The sequence below is a fragment of the Heterodontus francisci genome, chromosome 7 (assembly GCF_036365525.1).
Source record: "Heterodontus francisci isolate sHetFra1 chromosome 7, sHetFra1.hap1, whole genome shotgun sequence".
Classification (NCBI taxonomy): domain Eukaryota; kingdom Metazoa; phylum Chordata; class Chondrichthyes; order Heterodontiformes; family Heterodontidae; genus Heterodontus; species Heterodontus francisci.
Window position 1 is genome coordinate 12,810,647 of NC_090377.1, and position 26,431 is coordinate 12,837,077.

The 26,431-nt window shown below is 44.6% G+C and overlaps 1 protein-coding gene and 1 long non-coding RNA gene across 6 annotated transcripts in view; one reads left to right on the forward strand and one right to left on the reverse strand.

Annotated features, from left to right (window-relative positions):
- Positions 1-14,293, reverse strand: part of stk16 (serine/threonine kinase 16) — a 64,529-nt gene extending 50,236 nt beyond the window's left edge. For 3 of the 4 annotated variants that reach the window (XR_010975291.1, XR_010975290.1, XM_068034807.1), the window contains exons 1-3: positions 14,254-14,293; positions 7,668-7,778; positions 3,999-4,218 (exon numbers count right to left, since the gene is read on the reverse strand). Coding sequence is in view for 2 of the 4 variants with exons in the window: in XM_068034807.1 (XP_067890908.1) it covers positions 3,999-4,218; positions 7,668-7,753 (306 nt within the window). In the remaining 2 variants the exon portion in view is untranslated. Of the gene's footprint in view, positions 1-3,998; positions 4,219-7,667; positions 7,779-13,890; positions 13,974-14,253 lie in introns of those variants that run through there. The other variant, XM_068034808.1, reaches the window with a different exon arrangement.
- Positions 14,050-26,431, forward strand: part of LOC137371856 (uncharacterized) — a 59,555-nt gene continuing 47,173 nt past the window's right edge. For both annotated transcript variants that reach the window (XR_010975292.1, XR_010975293.1), the window contains exon 1: positions 14,050-14,142. This is a non-coding gene — a long non-coding RNA (uncharacterized lncRNA). The remainder of the gene's footprint in view (positions 14,143-26,431) is intronic.

Genomic DNA, 26,431 nt, shown 5'->3' on the forward strand with positions numbered 1-26,431 from the left:
AGCCAGGACAGAGTTCCTTGCGGGACGTTTTGCTAGTGCTATTGGGGAGGGTTTATTTATTTATTTATTTAGAGATGCAGCACTGAAACAGGCCCTTCGGCCCACCGAGTCTGTGCCGACCAACAGCCACCCATTTATACTAACCCTACAGTAATCCCATATTCCCTATCACCTCCTTACACTAGGGACAATTTACAATGGCCAATTTACCTATCACCTGCAAGTCTTTGGATGTGGGAGGAAACCGGAGCACCCGGCGAAAACCCACGCAGACACAGGGAGAACTTGCAAACTCCGCACAGGCAGTACCCAGAATCGAACCCAGGTCCCTGGAGCTGTGAGGCTGCGGTGCTAACCACTGCGCCACTGTGCTGCTAAACTAGTTTGGCAGAGGGATAGGGACCTGAGGGTAGATTCAGTTGGGACAAAATCAGAAATGAAAATGGAAGGGAGAAAATTAATGGATGAGTCTGGAAGATTGAGGAAACAAAGGTTAGAAAATAAAACAAAGAGTTTGGCAGTGCACAAGGGTAGCTATTTCAATGCAAGGAGTACAGAAAAATAAAGCAGATGAGCTGAGGGCACAGATAGACATGTGGCAGTATGATATCATAGCTATTACAGAAACATGGCTTAAGCAGGGACAGGAATGGCAGCTCAACGTTCTTGGTTACAGGCTTTTCAGACGAGATAGGGAGGGGGATAAGAAAGGAGGGGGAGTGGCAAATTTGGTCAAAGAAACTATTACAGCTGTGAGGAGGGATGATATGTTGGAAGGTTCATCAAATGAGGCCATATGGGTTGAGGTAAGGAACAAAAAAGGGGCAATCACACTGCTGGAAGTGTACTATAGACCCCCAAACAGTCAGAGAGAGATAGAAGAGCAGATATATTGGCTAATCTCTGAGAAGTGCAAGAACAATAGGGCAGTAACAGTAGGGGATTTTAACTACCCCAATATTAACTGGGATAATTTTAGTGTGAAAGGAATTGAGGGAACAGAATTCTTGAGGTGCATTCATGAAAACTTTTTTACCCAGTATGTAGCAAGTCCAAAAAGAGAGGGTACAGTTTTAGACTTAGTTTTAGGAAATGAAGATGGGCAGGTGGAAGGAGTGGCAGTGGGAGAGCATTTTGGTGGTAGTGATCATAATTCAGTTTTAACATAATTATGGAAAAGGACAGAGATACAACAGGAGTTAGAGTTTTCAATTGGGGCAAGGCCAATTTTACTAAGTTGAGGAGTGATTTAGTGAAAGTGGACTAGAAACAGCTACTTGAAGGTAAATCAGTATCAGAACAGTGGGAGACATTCAAAGTGGAGATTCAGGGGGTTCACAGTAAACATGTTCCCACAAAGAAAAAGGGTACGACGGCCAAATCCAGAGCCCATGGATGTCAAGGAGCTCCCAGGGTATGATAAGGCAGAAAAGGAAAGCCTATGTCCGATACCGAGAATGCAATGCTGCAGAAAGCCAAGAGAAGTACAGAAAGTGGAGGGATGAAATAAAAAAGGAAATTAGGAAAGCAAAGAGAGGGCATGAAAGAATATTGGCAAACAAAATCAAGGTGAACCCGAAGATGTTTTATCAATATATTAAGAGTAAGAGGATAACTAAGGAGAGAGTAGGGCCCATAAATGACCAAATAGGTAACCTATGTTTAGGAGCGGAAGATGTTGGTATTGTTCTTAATGAATACTTTGTATTGGTCTTCACAAAAGAGGGGGATTATGCAGATATTGTAGGTAAGGAAGAGGGATGTGAAGTATTGGATGTGATAAACATAGGGAGAGAGGAAGTATTAGCATCCTTGAAAGTTGATAATTCACCAGGGCCAGATGAAATGTACCCCAGGTTGTTGAAAGAAGCGAGAGGAAATAGCGGTAGGACTGACCATCATTTTCCAGTCCTCAGTGGAAACAGGTGTGGTGCCAGATGATTGGAAAAATGCTAACGTTGTACCTCTGTTTAAAAAGGGAGCAAGTGATAGAGTGAATAATTACAGGCCAGTCAGTCTAACCTCAGTAGTGGGCAAATTATTGGAAGCTATTCTGAGAGGATAAACTGTCACTTGGAAAGGCAAGGTTAATCAAGGATAGTCAGCATGGATTTGTTAAGGGAAGAACTTATTTGACCAACTTGATCGAACTGTTTGAAGAAGTAACAAGGAAGATAGACGAGGGCAGTACAATTAATGTGGCCTACATGGATTTTAGCAAAGCTTTTGACAAGATCCCACATGGCAGACTAGTTAAAAAAATAAAATACCATGGGACACAGGGAAATGCACCAAGGTGGATACAAAACTGGCACAGTGGCAGGAAACAAAGAGTAATTGTTGACAGGTGTTTTTGCAACAGGAGGGCTGTTTCCAGTGGCGTTCTGCAGGATCAATACTGGGTCCCCTGCTTTTTGTGGCATATGTTAACGATTTGGACGTAAATGTAGAGGGCATGATCAAGAAGTTTGCTTATGACACAAAGATTGGCCGTGAGGTAGACAGCGAGGATAGCTGTAGGCTGCAGGAAGATATTGATGGTCTGGTCAGATGGGCAGAAAAGTGGCAAATGGAATTCAACCCGGAGAAGTGTGAGGTGATGCATTTGGGGAAGTCAAACAAGGCAAAGGAATACACAATTAATGGGAAAATACTGAGAAGTGTAGAGGAAGTGAGGGACCTTGGAGTGAATGTCCACAGATCCCTGAAGGTAGCAGGACAGGTCAATAGGGTGGTTAAGAAGGCACATGGAATCCTTTCCTTTATTAGCCAAGGTATAGAATACAAGAGCAGGGAGGTTATGCTGGAACTGGATAACTCATTGGTTAGGCCACAACATGAGTACTGTGTGCAGTTCTGGTCACCTCATGACAGAAAGGATGTAATTGCACTAGAGAGGGTACAGAGGAGATTTACAAGGATGTGGCCAGGACTGGAAAAATGCAGCAATGAAGACAGATTGGATAGGCTGGGATTGTTCTCCTTGGAACAGAGAAGGCTGAAGGGAGATCTGATTAAAATGTACAAAATTCTGAGAGGCCTGGATAGAGAGGAGGTGAAGGGTCTATTCAGCTTAGCGGAGAGGTCAGTGACCAGGAGGCACAGATTAGAGGGGAGATGAGGAAAAATATTTGCACTCAGAGGGTGGTGGGGGGTCTGGAACTCACTGCCTGAAAGGGTAGTTGAGGCAGAAACCCTCACCTCATTCCAAAGGAGTCTGGGTATGCACCTCATGTGGAGTAATGTGTAGGGCTGCAGACCAGATGCTGGAAGGTGGGATTAGAATGGGTGGATCATTTTTCGGCCGGCACAGACACGATGGGCCGAGTGGCCTCTTTCTGTGCTTAAACTTTCTGTGATCCTATGATTCCACTTTTGCCAAATCACATCTCAGCTTAATAAAATTAGCCCTTCCCCAATTTAAAACTTTTTAATCTTGGTCTATCTTTATCCTTTCCATAAATACTCTAAATCTAAATGAATTATCACTACCACTACAACGCTCTCCACAGATACCCTTTCCACCTGCCCAGATTCATTCCCCAAAATTAAATCCAGTACTGCCGTTCTCTTGTTGGGCTTGCTATGAGTGTAGTAATATTGCTTGAGGGACACATATTAATCACCAAGGAGGACTCCATAATGTTCTACGGGATCTATGGGAGGTAGATAAGGCATCAGTTTTAGGTCTCATCTGAAAGATGGCACCTCCGACAGTGCAACAATGAAGTGTCAGCCAAGACTATGTGCACAGGCCTCTGAAGTGGAACTTGAACCCATAAACATCTGACTCAGAGGCGAGAGTTCCCAACTGAGCTAAGGCTGACATTTATGTTAAGGGTTAATTCCATGATATGATGGAAACCTATACTTGCAGGGATACTGGGCTGGAGAATTAAAGACTATACTGTGTATCTCTGTCTCTAAGCCCCTTGCTGGGGTGCAGAGTCATCCTTACACAGAACTGTTTCTCTAAGTGGAGAAACAGCCAGACCCACCTTAATATAAGGCAGCAACAGCCAGCCCTCACACTTTGGACCTTTGTCCATGATGCAGTGCGCCTCCAAATGCAGGATGTTTGGGTGGTTGAACATCCGATGCATCTCCACCTCATTAAGTGCATTCTTGCAGTCTTCTTTGTCATGGCAGATGATGCGCTTCAGGGCGTAGAACTGGCCATTCTGAACGCTCTCCACCAGGTCCACATAGCTGAAACCCCTGAAACAGAAAGGGAGAATACAGCTGAGTGCGTTGACATAGTATTCAAAGTAACATTCTCCCCCTTCTTTAACATCTCCCTCAACAGAGCAAGCAGTAGGAGGCTGATACTCATTCCAAATTCAGAGAGATAATCAGTAGAGGAGAATATTCTACGATGAGCACATTGCAAATAATACTCATCCTTCTGTTGAAATCACTCCTCTAACACAGAAAAATATCCCAAGGTGCACCACAGCATCAGTCAGACAAAATTTGAAACTGTGCATTTTGGGGAGGTCAAACAAGGCAAAGAAATACACAATTAATGGGAAAATACTGAGAAGTATAGAAGAAGTGAGGGACCTTGGAGTAAATGTTCACAAATCCCTGAAGGTAGCAGGACTGGTCGATAAGATGGTTAAGAAGGCAAATGAAACCCTTCCTTTATTAGCCGAGGTACAGAATACAAGAGCAGGGAGGTTATGCTGGAACTGGATAACTCATAGGTTGGGCTACAACTTGAGTACTGTGTGCAGTTCTGGTCACCTCATTACAGAAAGGATGTAATTGCACTAGAGAGGGTACAGAGGAGATTTACGACAATGTTGCCAGGACTGGAAAAATGCAGCTATGAGAAAAGATTGGGTAGGCTGTGGTTGTTCTCCTTGAAACAGAGAAGGCTGAGGGGAGATCTGACTGAAATGTACAAAATTTTGAGGGGCTTGGATAGAGTGGAGGTGAAGGGCCTATTTACCTTAGCAGAGAGGTCAGTGACTAGGGGACATAGATTTAAAGTGATTGGTAGAAAAATTAGATGGAGATGAGGACAATTTCTTTCACCCAGAGGGTGGTGATGGTCTGGAATTCACTGCCTGAAAGGGTAGTTGAGGCAGAAACCCTCAGCTCATTCAAAAGGAGTCTGGATATGCATTTTAAGTGCCTTAATTTAAAGGGTTACGGACCAAATGCTGGAAGGTGGGATTAGAATGGGCGGATCGTTTTTCAGCCAGCACAGACACGATGGGCCAAGTGGCCTCTTTCTGTGCCTTGAACTTTCTATGATTCCGAGGAGATACAAGACAGGTGATGAAAAGCTGCCTATCTCTGTAACCTCTTCCAGCCCTACAACTCTCTAAGATCTTTGCACGCCTCCAATTCTGGCCTCTTGCATATCCTCGATTTTTAATTGTTCCACCACTGGCGGCCATGCCGTCAGCTGCCTGGGCCCTAAGCTCTAGAATTCCCTCCCTAAACCTCGTCACCTCTCTTTTCTCCTTTAAGAAGCTCCTTAAAACCTACTTCTTTGACCAAATTTTTGGTCACCTGTTCTCCTTGTGGCTTGGTCTCAAATTTGGTTTGTTAACGACTCCTGCGAAACACCTTGGAATGTTTCACTAGGTTAAAAGTGCCATATAAATGCAATTGTTGTCAGAATTTAGAGGGTGTAGATCTTCATGCTATCACTAACAGCACAGTGCGCTGAGTGCCCAACCCACTGTGCTACTGCACTGTCTGTATTTCATGCAGTACTGTCAAAGTCTTCTGCAAGTCTTTCTTTCATTCTTTATCAGGATGTATCTCAGCTGAAACTGATCCCGCCCTGATGATATGCTCAGAATGCATACTCTCCAGGAGACATCATTGGACAGTGGTCAGGAACTGAAACCATGGCTCAAGTAATGTCCCAAATGCTGCTCAAGGTGACTCATAGAAACACAGAAAAAGAGTAGGCCATTCGGCCCTTCGAGCCTGCTCCGCCATTCAATCCGATCATGGCTGATCCTCCAAACTCAGTAACCTGTTCCCGCTTTCACCCTGTATCCCTTGATCTCATTAGCCCTAAGAACTGTATCTAGCTCTTTCTTGAATATATTTAATGATTTGGCCTCACTGCTTTCCGTGGTAGAGAATTCCACAGGTTCACCACTCTCTGGATGAAGAAATCTTTCCTCATCTCAGTCCTAAATGGCTTGCCCCTTATCCTTAGACTGTGACCCCTGGTCCTGGACTCCCCCACCATCGGGAACATCCTTCCTGCATCTAGTCTCTCCAGTCCTGTTAGAATTTTGTAGGTTTCTATGAGATCCCCTCTCATTCTTCTAAACTCTAGCGAATACAAGCCTAATCTACCCAATCTCTCTTCATATGTCAGTCCTGCCATCCCAGGAATCAGTCTGGTGAACCTTCACTGCACTCCCTCCATAGCAAGAACATCCTTCCTCTGATAAGGAGACCAAAACTGCACACAATACTCCAAATGTAGTTTCACCAAGGCCTTGTATAATTGCAGCAAGACATCCTTGCTCTTGTACTTGAATCCTCTTGCTTTGAAGGCTAACATACCATTTGCAGGCCTGGGACTAAACCTCAGAGGACCCTGCTGGTCTGTACGGCTGAAATACATTTTATTTTTCAAATAATCTTGAAGGTGAAAGAGCACATGGACAATTTGAAAAGCCAGTTGAGAAAATATACAGTATATTTGGTTTTATAAATAGGAGTGTTTAATAAAAAAAGTCATGTTAAACGTTTACAAATCACTGGTGAGGCCTCAGCTGGAATAATGTGTCCAATTCTGGGCACATAGGAACATATGAATTAGGAGCAGGAGTGGGCCACTTGGCCCTTCGAGCCTGCTCCGCCATTCAATAAGTTCATGGCTGAACTGATTACCCGACATTTCCACCTACCCCTGAATAACCTTTCACCCCCTTGCTTATCAAGAATCTATCTACCTCTGCCTTAAAAATATTCAAAGACTCTGCTTCCACCGCCTTTTGAGGAAGAGAATTCCAAAGACTCACGACCCTCTGAGAGAAAAAAAATTTCTCCTCATCTCTGTCTTAAATGGGCGACCCCTTATTTTTAAACAGTGACCCCTAGTTCTAGATTCTCCCACAAAGGGAAACATCCTTTCCACATCCACCCTGTCAAGACCCTTCAGGATCTTATATGCTTCAATCAAGTGGCACCACACTTCAGAATGGATGTCAAGGCCTTGGATAGATTGTAGAGGGGGTTTACCAGGACATTGGGATTATTTCCTTACAGCAGAAAAGGTTAAGGAAAAAACTAATAGAGGTATTGAAGATTATGAGCAAGTAGGACTGCTTCTTCTGGTCATGGATTTAATATTAATTGGCAAATGAATTAGAGGGGAATTTAGGAGAAATTTCTTGACACAGAGAGGTGTTAAGATCTGGAATGCACTACCTCAAAGAGTGATAGATTTCATGGGAACTTTCACAAGGCAACTGGGCATGTACTTGAAGAGGGCTACTTTGCAGGTTTATGGGAAGAAAGCTGAAATGTCGGACTAAACGGAACAGCTCTTTCAAAGAGCCAGCACAGGCTAGATGATCGCATGGCCCCCTCCTGTGCTGTAAGAGGCTATTCTATGATTATAATCTTTCAGCGCAAAGTGAATCACAAGAAAACAAGACATATTAGTGGCCGAGATCACGTACCCTTCGTCCAGCTTCTGGATAAAGAAATAGCGCTTATTATCGATGGTGATTGTCCCACGTGAGCAGATGCAGACAGTTTGGCCCATGGTCCAAGGGACATCCTTTAGGTTGCTATGGATATGAAAAAAAGAATTATTTTCAAAACATACCGGAATCTAAATGTTCATGGATTATATTTCCTCCCCATCCCACCAAACCCAACCTACACGAGAGGATTCTGAATCATCTTATTGAGCCCCTGCTATTGCAGGTAAACCTCCTGACTGGGTTAGGGGGATTGCATGCCACAGCATAAGGAATTTGCACGGGTGATCCAAAACTTCATGGACAGATCAAGTAAAATATAACATAGGAAAAGGAGGAGCCCATTTCACTCCTTGAGCTTGTTATGCCATTCAACTAGAAAATGGCTGATCTGTAACTTAACTCCATTTACCTGCCTATGTTTCAGATCACTTAGCCAATAAACATCTATCTGCCTCAGTCTTGAAAATTTCAATTGACCTCCAGCCTCAACAGCCTTTTGGGGGAGTTCCAGATCCCCTTTAATCATTTTAATGACCTCAATTAGGTTGCCCCTCAACCGTCTAAACTCAAGTGTATCCAAGCTGTCCTCCTAATTTAGCCCTAACTTCAGTGTTCAAAATCAGGTGCCTCCAAGGTCTTTGACTATAGAAGTGTGTACGATAGAGCTTGAATCAGGCTGCTATTAATTTGCACACACCTCAAGTTGCTGATACGAATAGATCTTGGTGTTTTGATTTTGAATTTACCTACCAGAGAGCCAGCTTCACTAAAAACAGCCCTTCCCAAACCTCCAGGCTTCCATAATTCAAAAAGGATACACTAGTGATGTTGATGGAAGGACAAATATTAGCCAGGCCACCAGAGAGAATTCCCTGCTTTTCTGCAAACACTTGAGAGATTAGACAGGGCAACACTCAAGACAAAGGTAAGGGACAGAGTACGAAATATACCTTTAAACACCTTCCTCTTCCATAACACAGTCAACATTAGGGAAATATTAAGGGTCAGTTTTGTTAAAAGGTTAGACAAATTTCCCACATAATCATTACACTTTCCAGTCTATAAACCAATCTGAGATGCGGTAAAGCACAAAATAAATGACATTACAAAGATAACAAGACTTTGCACACAGATGAGCGAACTGACCACAGCACTGTCGTTCAGAGCGCCATTCAAGTGGGGAGAGAAAAAAGAAATGTAGCAGTAATAGGGGACAGCACAGTTAGGGAATTAGATACTGCTCTCTGCAGCAAAGACAGGGAGTCCCGAAGGCTGTGTTGCCCACCTGCTGCCAAGGTTAAGGACATCTCTTCTGGGCTGGAGAGGAACTTGGAGCGGGAGGGGAAGGATCCAGTTGTCGTGGTCCACGTAGGTACCAACAACATAGATAGGACTAGGAAAGAGGTTCTGCTGAGGACTATGAGCAGCTCGGGGCTAAACTAAAAAGCAGAACCACAAAAGTAATAATCTCTGGATTACTACCTGAGCACGTGCAAATTGGCATAGGGTAAATAAGATTAGAGAGGTAAACGAGTGGCTCAAAGACTGGTGTGGGAGAAATGGGTTCTGATTCATGGGGCATAGCACCAATACTGGGGAAGGAGAGAGCTGTTCCGTTGGGACGGGCTTCATTTGAACCATGCTGGGACCAGTGTCCTGGCGAATTGTATAACAAGGGTTGTAGGTAGGACTTTAAACTAATTAGTTCGGGGGTGGGGGTTCAATTGAAGGGAAGTTTCAAAAATCAAAAAGAAACGAGAGAGCAGAGGTGCAGGGTAGTGAAGAGGTGGACGGTAATCAAAGTGTGACAGGAAGGGGCAGAAAATATAAGCAGAAGAGTGCAGCAGAAATAAGAACCAGAATGAATAATAAAAAGTCAAAACTTAAGGCTCTTCATCTGAATGCACGCAGCATTTGTAACAAGATAGATGAGTTGACGGCACAAATAGAAATAAATGAATATGATTTGATAGCTATCACAGAGATGTAGTTGCAGGGTGACCAATGCTCAAGGGTATTCGACGTTCGAGAAAAATAGGCAAAAAGGAAAAGGAGATGGGGTAGCTTTGTTAATAAAGGAAGATATCAGTGCAGTGGTGAATAGCGATATAGGTGTAACAGATCGTGATGTGGAATCAGTTTGGGGGGAAATAAGGAATAGCAAGGGGAAGAAGTCACGGGTAGGAGTCGTCTACAGGCCCCCAAAGAGTTGCCTCACTGTAGGACAAAGTATAAAATCAGGAAATAACGGAGGCGTGTAAGAAGGGCGCTACTATTGTCATGGGTGATTTTAATCTGCATATTGATTGGACAAATCAGATTGTCAGAGGTAACATGGAAGACGAATTTATAGAGTGCATCACGGATTGTTACTTAGAGCAATACGTTGCAGAACCTACCTGGGAACAGGCTATTTTAGATCTAGTAATGTGTAATGAGGTAGGATTAATAAGAGATATTGTGGATAAGGATCCTCTAGAGGGTAGCGATCACAACATGGCAGAATTTCAAATTCAGTTTGAGGGCGAGCAACTCGCGTCTCAAACCAGTGTTTTCAACTTAAACAAGGGCAATTACAGAGGTATGAAGAAAGAGTTGTCTAAAGTGGGCTGGGAAGATAGACTAAGGGGAAGGTCAGTGGATGAGCAGTGGCAGACATTTAAGCAGATATTTCATAACGCTCAGCAAAAGTTTATCCTGGTAAAAAAGAAGGATATGATGAGAAGGATGAATCACCTGTGGTCAACAAAGGCGGTCAAGGAGAGTATCCGATCAAAAGCTAAGGCATACAAAGTGGCGAAAACTAGTGGTAGGCCAGAGGATTGGGAATTTTTTAGGAACCAGCAGCGGATGACTAAAAAGCTAATAAAGAGGGAGAAAATTGATTATGAAAGTAAATTGGCAAGAAATATAAAAACAAACAGCAAGAGCTTCTACCGGTATATAAAAAGAGAGTAGCTAAAGTGAGCGTGGGACCCTTGGAGGACGTGACTGGAGAATTGATAACGGGGAACAGGGAAATGGCAGATAATTTAAACTGATATTTTGCATCGGTCTTCACGGTGCAGGACACTATAAACATCCCACAGATATCAGATAAGCAAGGAGCTAATGGGAGGAAAGATCTTGTAACAGTCTCTATCACGAGGGACAAAGTATTTGACAAACTAATGGGACTAAAGGCAGACAAGTCACCAGGACCTGATGGCCTACATCCAAGGGTTTTAAAGGAAGTGGCTACAGAGATAGTGGAGGCGTCGGTTGAAATATTCCAGAATTCACTGGATTCTGGGAGGGTCCCAGTAGATTGGAAAACTGCTAATGTGATGCCCCTGTTCAAGAAGGGAGGGAGACAAAAAGCAGGAAACTGTAGATCAGTCAGCTTAATATCGGTCGTTGGGAAAATGCACAAATACATTATTAAGGAAGAAATAGCAGGACATTTAGAAAAGCTTAATGCAATCAAACAGAATCAACATGGTTTTGTGAAAGGAAAATCATGTTTGACAAATTTGCTAGAGTTCTCTGAGGATAAAACAAGCAGAGCTGATAAAGGGGAATCGGTAGATGTAGTATATTTGGATTTCCAGAAGGCATTTGATAAAGGTGCTACATAAAAGATTATTGCACGGTATTGGGTAATGCATTAGCATGGATTGAGGGTTGGTTAACACACAGAAGACAGAGAGTCGGGATTAATGGGTCCTTTTCAGGTTGGAAAGACGTATCTAATGGAGTGCCACAAGGATCCGTCCTAGGGCCTCAATTAATTACTATCTATATTAATGACTTGGAGGAGGGGGCAGAGTGTAATATATCCAAATTTGCTGATGATACAAAAATAGGTGGGAGGGTATGTTGTGAAGAGGACATAAGGAATCTGCAAGGGGATATAGATAGGTTGAGTGAGTGGGCAAAAACTTGGCAGATGGAGTTTCATGTAGGAAAGTGTGAGGTCATGCATTTTGGTAGGAAGAATCAAAAGGTAGACTATTATTTAAATGGAGAGAGACTCCAAAAGAGTGCAGCACAGAGGGATCTGGGTGTTCTTGTGCATGAAACACAACAAGTTAGCATGCAGGTGCAGCAAGTAATTAAGGCGGCAAATGGAATTTTGGCCTTTATTGAGTTTAAAAATAGGGAAGTCTTGTTACAATTGTACAGGGTGTTGGTGAGGCCGCACCTGGAGTACTGTGTACAGTTTTGGTCCCTGTATTTAAGAAAGGATATACTGGCATTGGAGGCAGTTCAAAAGAGATTCACCCAGCTGATTCCTGGGATGAAGGGGTTGGCTTATCAAGAACGGCTAAACAGGTTAGGCCTTTATTCATTAGAGTTTAGAGGAATGGGGGGGGTGATCTTATTGAAATGTACAAGATTCTGAGGGGGCTTGACTGGGTAGATGTTGAGAAGATGTTTTCACTAGTGGGGAAGTCTTGAACTAGGGGACATAGTTACAGAATAAGGGGACACTCATTTAAAACTGAGATGCGAAGGAATTTCTTCTCTCAAAGGGTGGTGAATCTCTGGAATTCTCTACCTCAGACAGTTGTGGAGGCTAGATCACAGGAAGTATTGAAAGAGGAGGGAGATAGATTTTTGAAATATCGGAGAGTTGAGGGCTATGAGGAGCTGGCATGAAAGAGCAGTTGAGGTCTTGAGCAGATCAGCCATTATCATTGAATGGTGGGGCAGACTTGAGGGGCCAAATGGCCTACTCCTGCTCCTATTTCTTATGTTCTTATGATATCTATGATATAGAATCACACAAATTCATGAAACAGAAGGAGACCATTTGGGCCAGAGTGTCTATGCCAGCCGAGAAAGAGAAATCCAGCTTAATCCTACTTTCTAGTTCAATCCCACTTTACAGCTCTTGGTCTATAGCCCTGTAGGTTAAGACATATCCAAGTACTTTTTTTAAAAAAGTGAAGGGAGTTTCTGGCTCTTCCACCCTTTTAGGGTAGTGAGTTCCAGACTCCCACTATGCTCTGGGTAAAAATAAAAATCAAATCCCCTCTCAACCTTCTACCAATGACTTTAAATCTCTTTCCCCTAGCTAGTGACCTCTCTGCTAAGGGAAACAGGTCCTTCCTATCCACTCTACCTAGGCTCTTCATAATTTTATATACCTCAATTAAATCTCCCCTCAGCCTCCTCTTTTCCAAAGAAAACAAACCCAGCCTATCCAACCTTTCCTCATAGCTACAATTCTCCAGTCCTGGTGACATCCTCCTAAATCTCCTCTGTATCGTCTTCAGTGTGATCTCATCCGTCCTGTAATCAGAGTTTTATACAGTACTTGAGTTGTGGTCTAACTATGTATTGCATCTTTAATGTAGAAAAATAAGGAACTTCACAAAAGTGTAATCAGGAAAAAAAAGGGCACTGGGCCAAAGACAGGAACAGAAAATCATTTAGCCCCTCGAGCCTATTCCGCCACCATTCACTGAGATTATAGCTAATCTGCAGCCAAACTCCATCTACCCACCATCGTCCCAGCACCTTTAATACCTTTGGATAACAAAAAAAAACTATCAATCCCAGTTTTAAAGTGAACAATTTCATCAACTGCCGTTTGCAGTTGAGTTCCAGCTCCTAGCACCCTTTGTATTTGGGAGCATTTCCTAATTTTACTCCAGAAAGATTTGGCTCTCATTCTTAGACTGCGCCCCCTGGTCCTAACAGACGTTAGAAGGATCAAAGAAGTGTGTGTTTTAAAGAGGTTCTGAAATCCAGATAACACAGAGTGTCAGAGTACAGCATAGGAGGCCATTCCGCCTCTCATGTCCATGCCAGCTCTCTGTACAGCAATCCAAACAGTCCCAATCCCCCAAGCTATCACATAGCACTGCAAGTTTATTTCCCTCAATAGTCCGTGCAATTTCCTTTTGAAATCATTGATCATCTCTGCTTCCCATCACCCTTGTAGGCAGTGAGTTCCAGATCATTGGCACTCAGAGTAAAAAAGTTCTTCCTCACATCCCCAAATACATCTCTTGCCTAAAACCTTAAATCTGTGTCTCTTACTCCTTGTACCATCAGCTAATGGGTACAGCTGGTCTTTGTCTACCTTATCTAAACGTTTCATAATGTTGCACACCTCTACCAAATCTCCACTCAATCTCCTTTACTCCTAGGAGAACCCAAGTAACTGTATTTAATTGTGTTTGGGAATATATAAAGGAGACCATACCTTTGAGCCTGAATGAGAATCAGAGGCAATCTCAAGGACAAACACAACTCCCCGCAGCGCACAACTGAGCATGCGCAACCTAGTCGCTTCGTTTGCATGCCCGAGGCAGAGCAATCTACGCATGCGCACCAGAATAGACGCCCCGACATACGCATGCGCCACCCCAGGTTCCGCTGGGAGTTGTAGTTCCCCATCTCGCCCTCCGCTTTAACCGAACTGTTGTCAGGACAGCGACGCATCTCAGAGCCCTCAGTAAGTACGAACCGAGCCAAGGTTGGCTGTGTTTTTAAAAAATCCCTTTCTGCTCCTCTCCCACTTATCAATAACCTTCCTTCAGCCTTTCCCGGCGACAATTTCACCTGCCTCAGAAACGCCGTCACTGCCACCTCAGCTGGGTCGTCAGATCTCGCGAGGGGAGGAACGGGTTTCCCACACCAGCCCTGTTAAGATCTCGCGAGAGGTGGGGCCTTGCTGCATGTGCTCCTGCTCTGCGGATCCTGGGGTTTGCAAGCTAAGAGATATCCTGAACACGGAGACACAAATCTCAAACTGTATCCTGACAGATGGGGATGCATTTAAGGTTACTGTTTGTTGGATAAAATTACCTGGAATCAACAGCACAGAAACAGTCTACTGGAGTCATTCTGTTTATAGGAACAGGAGTAGGCCATTCAGCCTGCCCCGTTAGTCAATATGATCATGGCTGATATTAGTCTAGTAAACCTTCTCTGTACTACCTCCACCACATTTACATCCTTCCTTAAGGACACCAGTACTGTACGCAGTACTCCAGATGTGGTCTCACTAATGCCCTGTATAGCTGAAGCATAACCTCTGTACTTTTGTATTCAATTCCCCTCGCGATAAACGATAACACTCTATTAGCTTTCCTAATTCCGTGCTGTACCTGCATACTAACCTTTTGCGATTCATGCAGTAGGACACCCAGATCCCTCTGCATCTCAGAGCTCTGCAATCTCTCACCATTTAGATAATGTGCTTTTTTATTCTTCCTGCCAATGTGGACAATTTCACACTTTCCCACATTATATTCCATTTGCCAGATCTTTGCCCACTCACTTAACCTATCTATATCCCTTTGTAGCCTCCTTATGTCCTCTTCATAAGTTACTTTCCTACCTATCTTTGTGTCATCGTCAAATTTAGCAACCATAACTTAGGCCCCTTCATCTAAGTCATTTATATAAATTATAAAACATTGAGGCCCCAGCACAGATCCCTGTGGCACACCACTCATTACATCTTGCCAACCATAAAATGACCCATTTATGCCTACTGTTTGTTTCCTGTTAGTTAGCCAATTTTCTATCCATGCCAATATGTTATCCCTACACCATGAGCTTTTATTTTCTGCAATAACCTTTGATGTGGCACCTTATCAAATGTCTTCTGGAAATCTTAAGTACAATACATACACCCATTCCCACTCTTCTCTCCCCCAAACTGAATGTAAAATTCAATTATATTATGGTCGCTGCTACCTAGGGGTGCCTTAACTATGAGGTCATTAATTAATCCTAGCTCTTTGCACAATATCAGGTCTAGTATAGCCTGTTGTTTGGTTGGCTCCAGAACATATTGTTCCAAGAAATTATCCCCAAAACATTCTATATACTCCTTATCTAGGCTACCTCTCCCTGCTCTCTGCACTCTTTTGAATGAAACCTCTCTGTGCTCTTTTCAATTAAGCCCCTCCCCGCTCACAACACACATTCCCACCTAGTTTTGTGTCATGCGCAAACTTGGAAAAGCTACATTTGGTCCCCACATCCAAATCATTGATATATATTGTGAACAGCTGGGGCCCAAGCACTAATCCCTGCGGTACCCCACTAGTCACAGCCTGCCAAAACGAGAATGACTCATTTATTCCTACTCTCTGCTTTCTGCTTGTTAACCAATCCTTAATCCATGCCAGTATATTACCTCCTATCCCATGTGCTTTAATTTTGAAAACCAATCTCCTGTGTGGGACTTTATCAAAAGCCTTCTGGAAATCCAAGTATACCACGTCCACTGACTTCCCTTTATTAATTCTATTAGTAACATACTCCACATAAGCCTCCTCCCACCCTACCTAACTCTCATCAGTAGAGCCTTTGCTTCCTCTCTCCCTCCTGTGTTTAAGAAGTTTTCTCTTAAATGTATCTGTGCTAATCGCCTCAATAACTCCTTGCAAATTCCACATCTCATCACTCTCTGGATAAAGAAGTTTCTCCTGAACTCCCTGTTGGATTTATTAGTGACTATCTTTTATTTATGGCCCCTGCTCTGAACTCTCCTGCAAGTGGATGCACTTTCTCTGTGTCTACCCTATCAAACCCCTTTATAATCTTAAAGCCCCTCGGTCTTCTCTTTTATAATAAAGAGTAAAGATGCCCAGCCTGTTCAGTTTTTCCTGCTAGACAAACCCGCTCAGTTCTATTAATAAAAAAAATGTTTCTAGATTGTTGGCAAGGATTAAGGAACGGTGATCTATGTCCAAATCAGGATGGTGTGTGACTTGGGAGGGGAATGTGGAGGGGATGAATATTTCCCCCAACGTTACTGCTCTTGACCTTCTTGCTGGTAGAGGTCACGAGCAAGGAAGGTACCATCGAATAACCTTGCTCCAGTGCATTCCGCAGATCGTACATAGTGCAGCCAAGGTACTAACAGCATGGGTTCAATCCCTGTACCGGCTGTGGTAGTTCATGGAGGCCTGTCTCCTCACCTTGCTCCACACTTATGGAGTGCTAACCCTCATGTTATTTGTTACCAACTGGCTCTCTCTAATGGGGAGAGATGCCTATGGTCCTTTGGCACTGATGCTAGAACAGCAACAACATAGTGCAGCCATAGTGTGGCAGTAGCGAAGTGAATGGATGTTGAGTTCAGTGGCAGGGGTTCCCAGCGAATGGATGCTGTGTCTTCTATGGTATTGAGGCTGCACTTAGCCAGGCAACTGGTAAAAGATCTATCACACTCCTGTCTTGAACTTTGTAGATGTTAGACAGGCTTTGAGGGATCAGGAGATGAGCCACTCTGTCCTGCTTTTCTAGCCAATGTGTTGATATGGCTTGTCTGGATAAGTTTTTGTTCTGCAGTGACCCCCAAGATGTTGAAAGAATGAAGACCTGCATTTGTATAGCGGCTTTTCGCAGCCTCCAGACATCCTAAAGCACTTTACAGCCTATTGAACACTTTTTTAAGTTGTTGAAACGTAGGATACGTGGCAGCCAATTTGCACATAGCAAGGTCCCACACATAGCAATGTGGTAATGACCAGATGATCTGTTTTTAAGGATGTTGGTTATTTGAAACCTGCACTGTTTATTATTTGCTGGATAAATATATTTCGGGACTTGCAGAATTCAAATACAATTTAGCTCTTCATGTTTGTAAATTTGTTTAAAACAAAACCAGGACAAGCATTTGTTTTGTTATATGATAGTGTCAGAAGCAAAAAGTGTGTAATCTATGGAAATTTTACACAGAAAGCTTGCTGGCTATATGGATCCAATTATATAGAATGGTTAACCATAGAAAAATTGCAGCACAGAAGGAGGCCATTCAGCCCGTCGTGTCCGTGCCAGCTGAAAGACTAGCTGCCCAATCTAATTCCACCTTCCAGTACCTGGTCCATAGCCTTGCAGGTTACAGCACTTCAGGTGCATGTCGAGGCACCTTTTAAAAGAATTGAGGGTTTCTGCCTCCACCACCGTTCCTGGCAGTGAATTCCAGACACCCACCACCCTCTGGGTGAAAAAGTCTTTCCTCATGTCCCCTCTAATCCTTCTACTAATCACCTTAAATCTGTGCCCCCTGGTAATTGACCTCTCTGCTAGGGGAAACAGGTCCTTCCTGTCTACTCTATCTAGGCCCCTCATAATTTTGTACATGTTTGGAGACCCTTGCGGACTGATTCAATCTTTATTATCTTAGGTATTGTACTTTGTGGCAGCTGTGGCTCAGTTGGTAATGCTCTCGCCTCTGATCCACAAAGTTGTAGGTTTAAGTCCCACTCCAGGGTTTGAGCACGAAAATCAAGGCTGACATTCCAGTGTAGTACTGAGGGGGTGCTGCACTGTCGGAGGTGCTATCTTTCAGATGAGATGTTAAAACCGAGGCCCCGTCTGCCTATTTCGATGAAGAGCAGGGGAGTTCTCTCCAGTGTCCTGGCTGATGAGGAGGATTGACGAGCGTAGTGCAGTGGATGTGATCTACATGGATTTTAGTAAGGCTTTTGACAAGATCCCTCATGGCAGACTGGTTAGAAAAATGAAACCCCATGGGATACAGGGGAATATGGCAGGTTGGATCCAAAATTGGCTCAGTGACAGGAAACAAAGAGTAGTAGTCGACAGTTGTTGTTGCGAATGGAAAACGGTTTCCAGTGGCTTTCTGTAGGGCTCAGTGTTGGGTCCCTTGCTGTTTGTGGTATATGTTAATGATTTGGACTTAAATGTGGGAGACATGATTGGGAATTTTGCTGATGACACAAAAATTGGCCATGTAGTTAATAGTGTAGCTGTAGAATGATAATCAATGGTTTAGTTGAGTGGGCAGAAAAGTGGCAAATTGAATTCAATCCGGAGAAGTGTGAGGCAATGCATTTAGGGAGGGCAAACAAAGCAAGGGAGGATATTGAGAGGGGTAGAAGAAATGACAGACCTTGGAGTGAATGTCCACAGGTCCCTGAAGGTGGCAGGACAGGTAGAGCGAGTGGTGAAGAAGGCATATGGAATGCTTTCCTTTATTGCCCAAAGTATAAAATACAAAAGCATGGATGTAATGCTGGAACTGTATAGAATGCTGGTTAGGTCACAACTGGAGTATTGCATACAGTTCTGATCACCACATTACAGGAATTACATAATTGCTCTGGAGAGAGTATAGAGGAGATTTACAAAAATGTTGCCAGGGCTTGAAAGTTGCAGCTGTGAGGAAAGATTGAATCAGCTAGCATTGTTTTCCCTAGAATAGAGGAGGCTGAGGGTTGACTTAATTGAGGTGTACAAAATTATCAGGGGCTTAGATAGAGTCGACAGGAAGAACCTGTTTCTCCTAGCGGAGAGGTCAGTTACCAGGGGGCACAGATTTAAGGTGATTGGTAAAAGGATTAGAGGGAACATGAGGAAAAACCTTTTCACCCAGAGGGTGGTGGGTGTCTGGAATTCACTGCCAGGAACAGTGGTGGAGGCAGAAACCCTCAATTCTTTTAAAAGGTACCTGGACATGCACCTGAAGTGCTGTAACCTGCAAGGCTATGGACCAGATGTTGGAAGGTGGGATTAGATTTGGTGGCTAGTTTTTTCGTCCGGTGCAGACACAATAGACTGAATGGCCTCCTTCTGTGCTGCAATTTTTCTATAGTTCTATGATATTTATCCCTCAATCAACATAAAAACAGATTGTCCGGTCATTATCACATTGCTGTTTCTGGGTGTTTGCTGTGTGAATACTGGGTGCTGCATTTCCTGCATTACAACAGGGACTACACTTCAAAAAGTACTTCATTGGCTGTAAAGTGCTTTGAGATGTCTGGTGGTCATGAAGGGAAATATGAATGCAAATCCTTGTTTCATTGCTTTTGTTTAGTTTAGTTTAGAGATACAGCACTGAAACAGGCCCTTCGGCCCACCGAGTCTGTGCCGACCATCAACCACCCATTTTTACTAATCCTACACTAATCCCATATTCCTACCACATCCCCACCTGTTCCTATATTTCCCTACCACCTACCTATACTAGGGGCAATTTATAATGGCCAATTTACCTATCAACCTGCAAGTCTTTTGGCATGTGGGAGGAAACCGGAGCACCCGGAGAAAACCCACACAGACACAGGGAGAACTTGCAAACTCCACACAGGCAGTACCCAGAATTGAACCCGGGTCGCTGGAGCTGTGAGGCTGTGGTGCTAACCACTGCGCCACTGTGCCGTTTTGTGTGTTATTCTACTGGCAAATAAATCTGACTGTTGGTTTTAGACTGACCACTTTGGTCTAGTGGTGTGATATATAGTGCCTTTCAGAGCAGACAAACGAAGGTGATCCAAATAATTTCCAGTCCTTAAGAATCTTCAAACATTATTCTTACACACCTTAATGAAGGCTTTAGATAAAACAGTTTTTCGTAGACCATCACAATGCAAAGAGTGAGGGTATGCAGTTGAGAAGAGACATTTGCCAGTGTGAATTTGGTACACGTGGGAATTCGGTGCAGAGGGGGAAAGAGGGGCTCCTTTTCCGATCTTTTTCTGGATAGGGTTTGTGTAAAGGGAAATTTAGGAATCCGAAGAGAGAGGTCAGGGCATTGGAGCAGGATAGTGATGTGGGTAACTCCCAACAGAATGGGACAGGAAGGGACAGAGAGTTTAACAAAAAATTGTACTTTGGCAAATAAGGTCATTGCTGGGAATAGAGGTAAAAAAATGAGATTGAAGTTCCTTTATCTGAATGCACAAAGCAGCAGTAGTAAGATAGATGAACTAGTGGCACGAATAGAGGTAAATGATGTAGATCTAATTGCCATTACCAAGACCTGGTTACAAGGAGATCAAGGTTGGGAAATGAATATTCCAGGGGACACAGTATTTCAAAGAGACAGACAGAATGACAAAGGAGAAGGATGGCATAGGGACATTAATAAGAAGGCATCTGTCCTCAGACAATCATGAAGTCGAATCAGTTTGGGTGGAAATTAGGAATAACAGGAGTCAGAAAACACTGGTGGGAGTAGTTTACTGGCCCCCTACCAGTAGTTATATTATTGGACAGAACATTAAATGGGAAATTAATTCAGCATGTAAAAAAGGTAATGTATTAATTGTGTGGGACAATCAAATTGGCCACAGTGGTCTGGAAGATGAATTTGAAGAATGCTTTTGTAACAGTTTCTTGGAGCAATATGTTGTAGAACCGACGAGGGATAAAGCTATCTTAGATCTCGTATAGTGTAATGAAGCAGGGTTATTAAGCAACGTCATAGTAAAAGATCCACTGGGAAACAGTGATCGTAATACCGCAGCACTTAAAGCAGCCAGAAGTACTGCACAAAGAACAGCTAGGCGTTGCGCAAACGACTACTGGCAACACCTATGCAGTCATATTCAGCTGGCCTCAGACACCGGAAACATCAGAGGAATGTATGATGGCAGATGGCATGAAGAGAGCTCTTGGGCCAACCATCAAGAAGATCGCCTCCCTCAAATCTAAATCGGGGGACATAATCACTGACCAACGCAAACAGATGGACTGCTGGGTTGAGCACTACCTAGAACTGTACTCCAGGGAGAATGCTGTCACTGAGACTGCCCTCAATGCAGCCCAGCCTCTACCAGTCATGGATGAGCTGGACATACAGCCAACCAAATCGGAACTCAGTGATGCCATTGATTCCCTAGCCAGCGGAAAAGCCCCTGGGAAGGACAGCATTACCCCTGAAATAATCAAGAGTGCCAAGCCTGCTATACTCTCAGCACTACATGAACTGCTATGCCTGTGCTGGGACGAGGGAGCAGTACCCCAGGACATGCGCGATGCCAACATCATCACCCTCTATAAAAACAAAGGTGACCGCGGTGACTGCAACAACTACCGTGGAATCTCCCTGCTCAGCATAGTGGGGAAAGTCTTTGCTCGAGTCGCTCTGAACAGGCTCCAGAAGCTGGCCGAGCGCGTCTACCCTGAGGCACAGTGTGGCTTTCGTGCAGAGAGATCGACCATTGACATGCTGTTCTCCCTTCGTCAGATACAGGAGAAATGCCGTGAACAACAGATGCCCCTCTACATTGCTTTCATTGATCTCACCAAAGCCTTTGACCTCGTCAGCAGACGTGGTCTCTTCAGACTACTAGAAAAGATCGGATGTCCACCAAAGCTACTAAGTATCATCACCTCATTCCATGACAATATGAAAGGCACAATTCAACATGGTGGCTCCTCATCAGAGCCCTTTCCTATCCTGAGTGGTGTGAAACAGGGCTGTGTTCTCGCACCCACACTTTTTGGGATTTTCTTCTCCCTGCTGCTTTCACATGCGTTCAAATCCTCTGAAGAAGGAATTTTCCTCCACACAAGATCAGGGGGCAGGTTGTTCAACCTTGCCCGTCGAAGAGCGAAGACCAAAGTACGGAAAGTCCTCATCAGAGAACTCCTCTTTGCTGACGATGCTGCTTTAACATCTCACACTGAAGAGTGCCTGCAGAGTCTCATCGACAGGTTTGCGTCTGCCTGCAATGAATTTGGCCTAACCATCAGCCTCAAGAAAACGAACATCATGGGGCAGGACGTCAGAAATGCTCCTTCCATCAATATTGGCGACCACGCTCTGGAAGTGGTTCAATAGTTCCCCTACCTAGGCTCAACTATCACCAGTAACCTGTCTCTAGATGCAGAAATCAACAAGCGCATGGGTAAGGCTTCCACTGCTATGTCCAGACTGGCCAAGAGAGTGTGGGAAAATGGCGCACTGACACGGAACACAAAAGTCCGAGTGTATCAGGCCTGTGTCCTCAGTACCTTGCTCTACGGCAGCGAGGCCTGGACAACGTATGCCAGCCAGAATACTTGGCATCAGGTGGCAGGACTATATCTCCAACACAGAAGTCCTTGAAGCGGCCAACACCCCCAGCTTATACACACTACTGAGTCAGCGGCGCTTGAGATGGCTTGGCCATGTGAGCTGCATGGAAGATGGCAGGATCCCCAAAGACACATTGTACAGCGAGCTCGCCACTGGTATCAGACCCACCGGCCGTCCATGTCTCCGCTATAAAGACGTCTGCAAACGCGACATGAAATTGTGTGACATTGATCACAAGTCGTAGGAGTCAGTTGCCAGCATTCGCCAGAGCTGGCGGGCAGCCATAAAGACAGGGCTAAATTGTGGCGAGTCGAAGAGACTTAGTAGTTGGCAGGAAAAAAGACAGAGGTGCAAGGGGAGAGCCAACTGTGCAACAGCCCCGACAAACAAATTTCTCTGCAGCACCTGTGGAAGAGCCTGTCACTCTAGAATTGGCCTTTATAGCCACTCCAGGCGCTGCTTCACAAACCACTGACCACCTCCAGGCGCGTATCCATTGTCTCTCGAGATAAGGAGGCCCAAAAGAAAGAATAGTAAAAGATCCACTGGGAAATAGTGATCATAATACCACTGAATTTCATGTTAAGTTTGAAAGTGACACATTTGTATCACAAACAAGAATCTTAAACAAAGCCAATTACGAAGGTATGAGGGGAGAACTGGCTAAGGTTAATTGGGTAAATAGACTGGAAGGTATGGCGGTAAATGAACAATGGGAAACATTTAAAGAAACAATTCAAAGGGTTCAAGAAAAGTACATTCCGTTCAAAAACAAAAACTTGTCTGGAAAGATCCATCCATGGCTCACTCAGGAAGTTAAGGAGAGTATTAGACTAAAAGAAGAGGCTTTTGCAAAAAATAGGAGAAAGTCTGAGGATTGGGAGTGTTTTAGAAACCAGCAAAGGGCCACCAAAAAGTTGATGAAAAGGAGAAAAAATAGAACATAAGAGTAAACTAGCCAGAAATATAAAAACATTGTAACAGCTTTTATCTTCTTCTTCTTTGGCCTCCTTGTCTCGGGAGACAATGGGTAAGCGCCTGGAGGTGGTCAGTGTTTTGTGGAGCAGCGCCTGGAGTGGCTATAAAGGCCAATTCTAGAGTGACAGACTCTTCCACAGGTGCTGCAGAAAAAATTGGTTGTCGGGGCTGTTACACAGTTGGCTCTCCCCTTGCGCTTCTGTCTTTTTTCCTGCCAACTGTTAAGTCTCTTCGACTCGCCACACTTTAGCCCCGCCTTTATGGCTGCCCACAAGCTCTGGCGATCGCTGGCAACTGACTCCCACGACTTGTGATCAATGTCACAGGACTTCATGTCGCGTTTGCAGACGTCTTTAAAGCGGAGACATGGAAGGCCGGTAGGTCTGATACCAGTGGCGAGCTCACTGTACAATGTGTCCTTGGGGATCCTGCCATCTTCCATGTGGCTCACATGGCCAAGCCATCTCAAGCGCCGCTGACTCAGTAGGGTGTATAATCTGGGGATGTTGGCCGCTTCGAGGACTTCTGTGTTGGAGATGCGGTCCTGCCACCTGATGCCAAGGATTCTCCAGAGGCAGCGAAGATGGAATGAATTGAGACGTCGCTCTTGGCTGACATACGTTGTCCAGGCCTCGCTGCCGTAGAGCAAGGTACTGAGGACACAGGCTTGATACACTCGGACTTTTGTGTTCCGTGTCAGTACGCCATTTTCCCACACTCTCTTGGCCAGTCTGGACACAGCAGTGGAAGCCTTTCCCATGCGCTTGTTGATTTCTGCATCGAGAGACAGGTTACTGGTGATAGTTGAGCCTAGGTAGGTGAACTCTTGAACCACTTCCAGAGCGTGGTCGCCGATATTGGTGGATGGAGGATTTCTGACGTCCTGTCCCATGATGTTCGTTTTCTTGAGGCTGATGGTTAGGCCAAATTCGTTGCAGGCGGCCGCAAACCTGTTGATGAGACTCTGCAGACACTCTTCTTTGTGGGATGTTAATGCAGCATCGTCAACAAAGAGGAGTTCCCTGATTAGGACCTTCCGTACTTTGGTCTTCGCTCTTAGATGGGCAAGGTTGAACAACCTGCCATCTGATCTTGTGTGGAGGAAAATTCCTTCTTCTGAAGACTTGAATGCATGTGAGAGCAGCAGTGAGAAGAAGATCCCAAACAGTGTAGGTGCGAGAACACAGCCCTGTGTCACGCCACTCAGGATAGGAAAGGGGTCTGATGAGGTGCCGCTATGTTGAATTGTGCCTTTCATATTGTCATGGAATGAGGTGATGATACTTAGTAGCTTTGGTGGACATCTGATCTTTGCTAGTAGTCTGAAGAGACCACGTCTGCTGACGAGGTCAAATGCTTTGGTGAGATCTATGAAAGCAATATAGAGGGGCATCTGTTGTTCATGGCATTTCTCCTGTCGCAGGTGAAGGGAGAACAGCATGTCAATGGTGGATCTCTCTGCTCGAAAGCCGCACTGTGCCTCAGGGTAGACACACTCAGCCAGCTTCTGGATTCTGTTTAAAATGACTCGAGTGAAGACTTTCCCCACTATGCTGAGCAGGGAGATTCCACGGTAGTTGTTGCAGTCACCGCGGTCATCCTTGTTCTTATAGAGGGTGATGATATTGGCATCGCGTGTGTCCTGTGGTACTGCTCCCTCATCTCAGCACAGGTAAAGCAGTTCATGGAGTGCTGAGAGTAAAGCAGGCTTGGCACTCTTGATTATTTCAGGGGTAATGCCAGGGGCTTTTCCACTGGCTAAAGAATCAATGGCATCACTGAGTTCCGATTTTGTTGGCTGTTCGTCCAACTCATCCATGATAGGCAGAGACTGGGCTGCATTGAGAACGGTATCAGTGACAACATTTTCCCTGGAGTACAGTTCTCGGTAGTGCTCAACCCAGCGGTCCATTTGCTTGCATTGGTCAGTGATCGTTTCCCCTGATTTAGACTTGAGGGGGGCGATCCTCTTGATAGTTGGCCCAAAAGCTCTCTTAATGCCATCATACATTCCTGTGATGTTTCTGGTGTCAGAGGTCAGCTGAATATGACTGCATAGGTGTTGCCAGTAGTCATTTGCACAGTGCCTGGCTTTTCTTTGTGCAGCGCTTCTGGCTACTTTAAGTGCTACGGATGTTAACTCGCTGGGGGCTTTCTTTTAGTTCAGCAGTGCAGTGCACTTAGCGGCTATGACAGGTTCTAACTCTTCAAAGTGAGATTGAAACCAGTCTGCATTCTGCTTCTCACGTTTGCCATAGGTGGTCATTGCTGAGCCATAGATGGCGTCTCTGATGTGGGCCCACTTGGTCTCTGCATCCCCTGCAGGAGTGTTTTGAAGGGCTTTTTCAAGTGAATTTAGAAACTTATATAACAGCTGTGGATAAGAAATTCTGTTAGTGTTGATGCACGGGCGGCCCTTCTGCTTGGAGTGATGCAGCTTCTTTGGTTTGAGTCTAACCTTGCTGCACACCAGGGATGGTTGGTGTCGCAGTCTGCACTGTGGAAGCTGCGTGTGATTTGAACGCTGTTTAAAGAGGCTCGCCTTGTGACGATGAGGTCCAGTTGGTGCCAACGACGTGATCTTGGGTGTCTCCATGAAACCTGGTGACAGGGTTTAGTATGAAAGAACGAGTTGGTGATGCAGAGGTTATGATAGGTACACAACTCAAGCAGTCTCTGTCCATTCTCATTCATCCTTCCAATGCCATAGCGCCCAAGGCAGGAGGGCCATGAGTCATGGTCTGCCCCAACCCTGGCATTAAAGTCCCCCAGCAGGAACAAATGTTCGGTATTAGGAATGCTACTAATGTTATGATGGAGTTCCTCGTAGAACTGGTCTTTAACTTCAGGTGGGGAGCAGAGGGTTGGAGCATAGATGCTGAGTAGGTGTACTGGATCAGAGGCAGTGAGCAGTCGGATGGACAGTATGCATTCCGAGCCATTTGAAGGTGGCTCTATCATGCTGAGCAAAGAG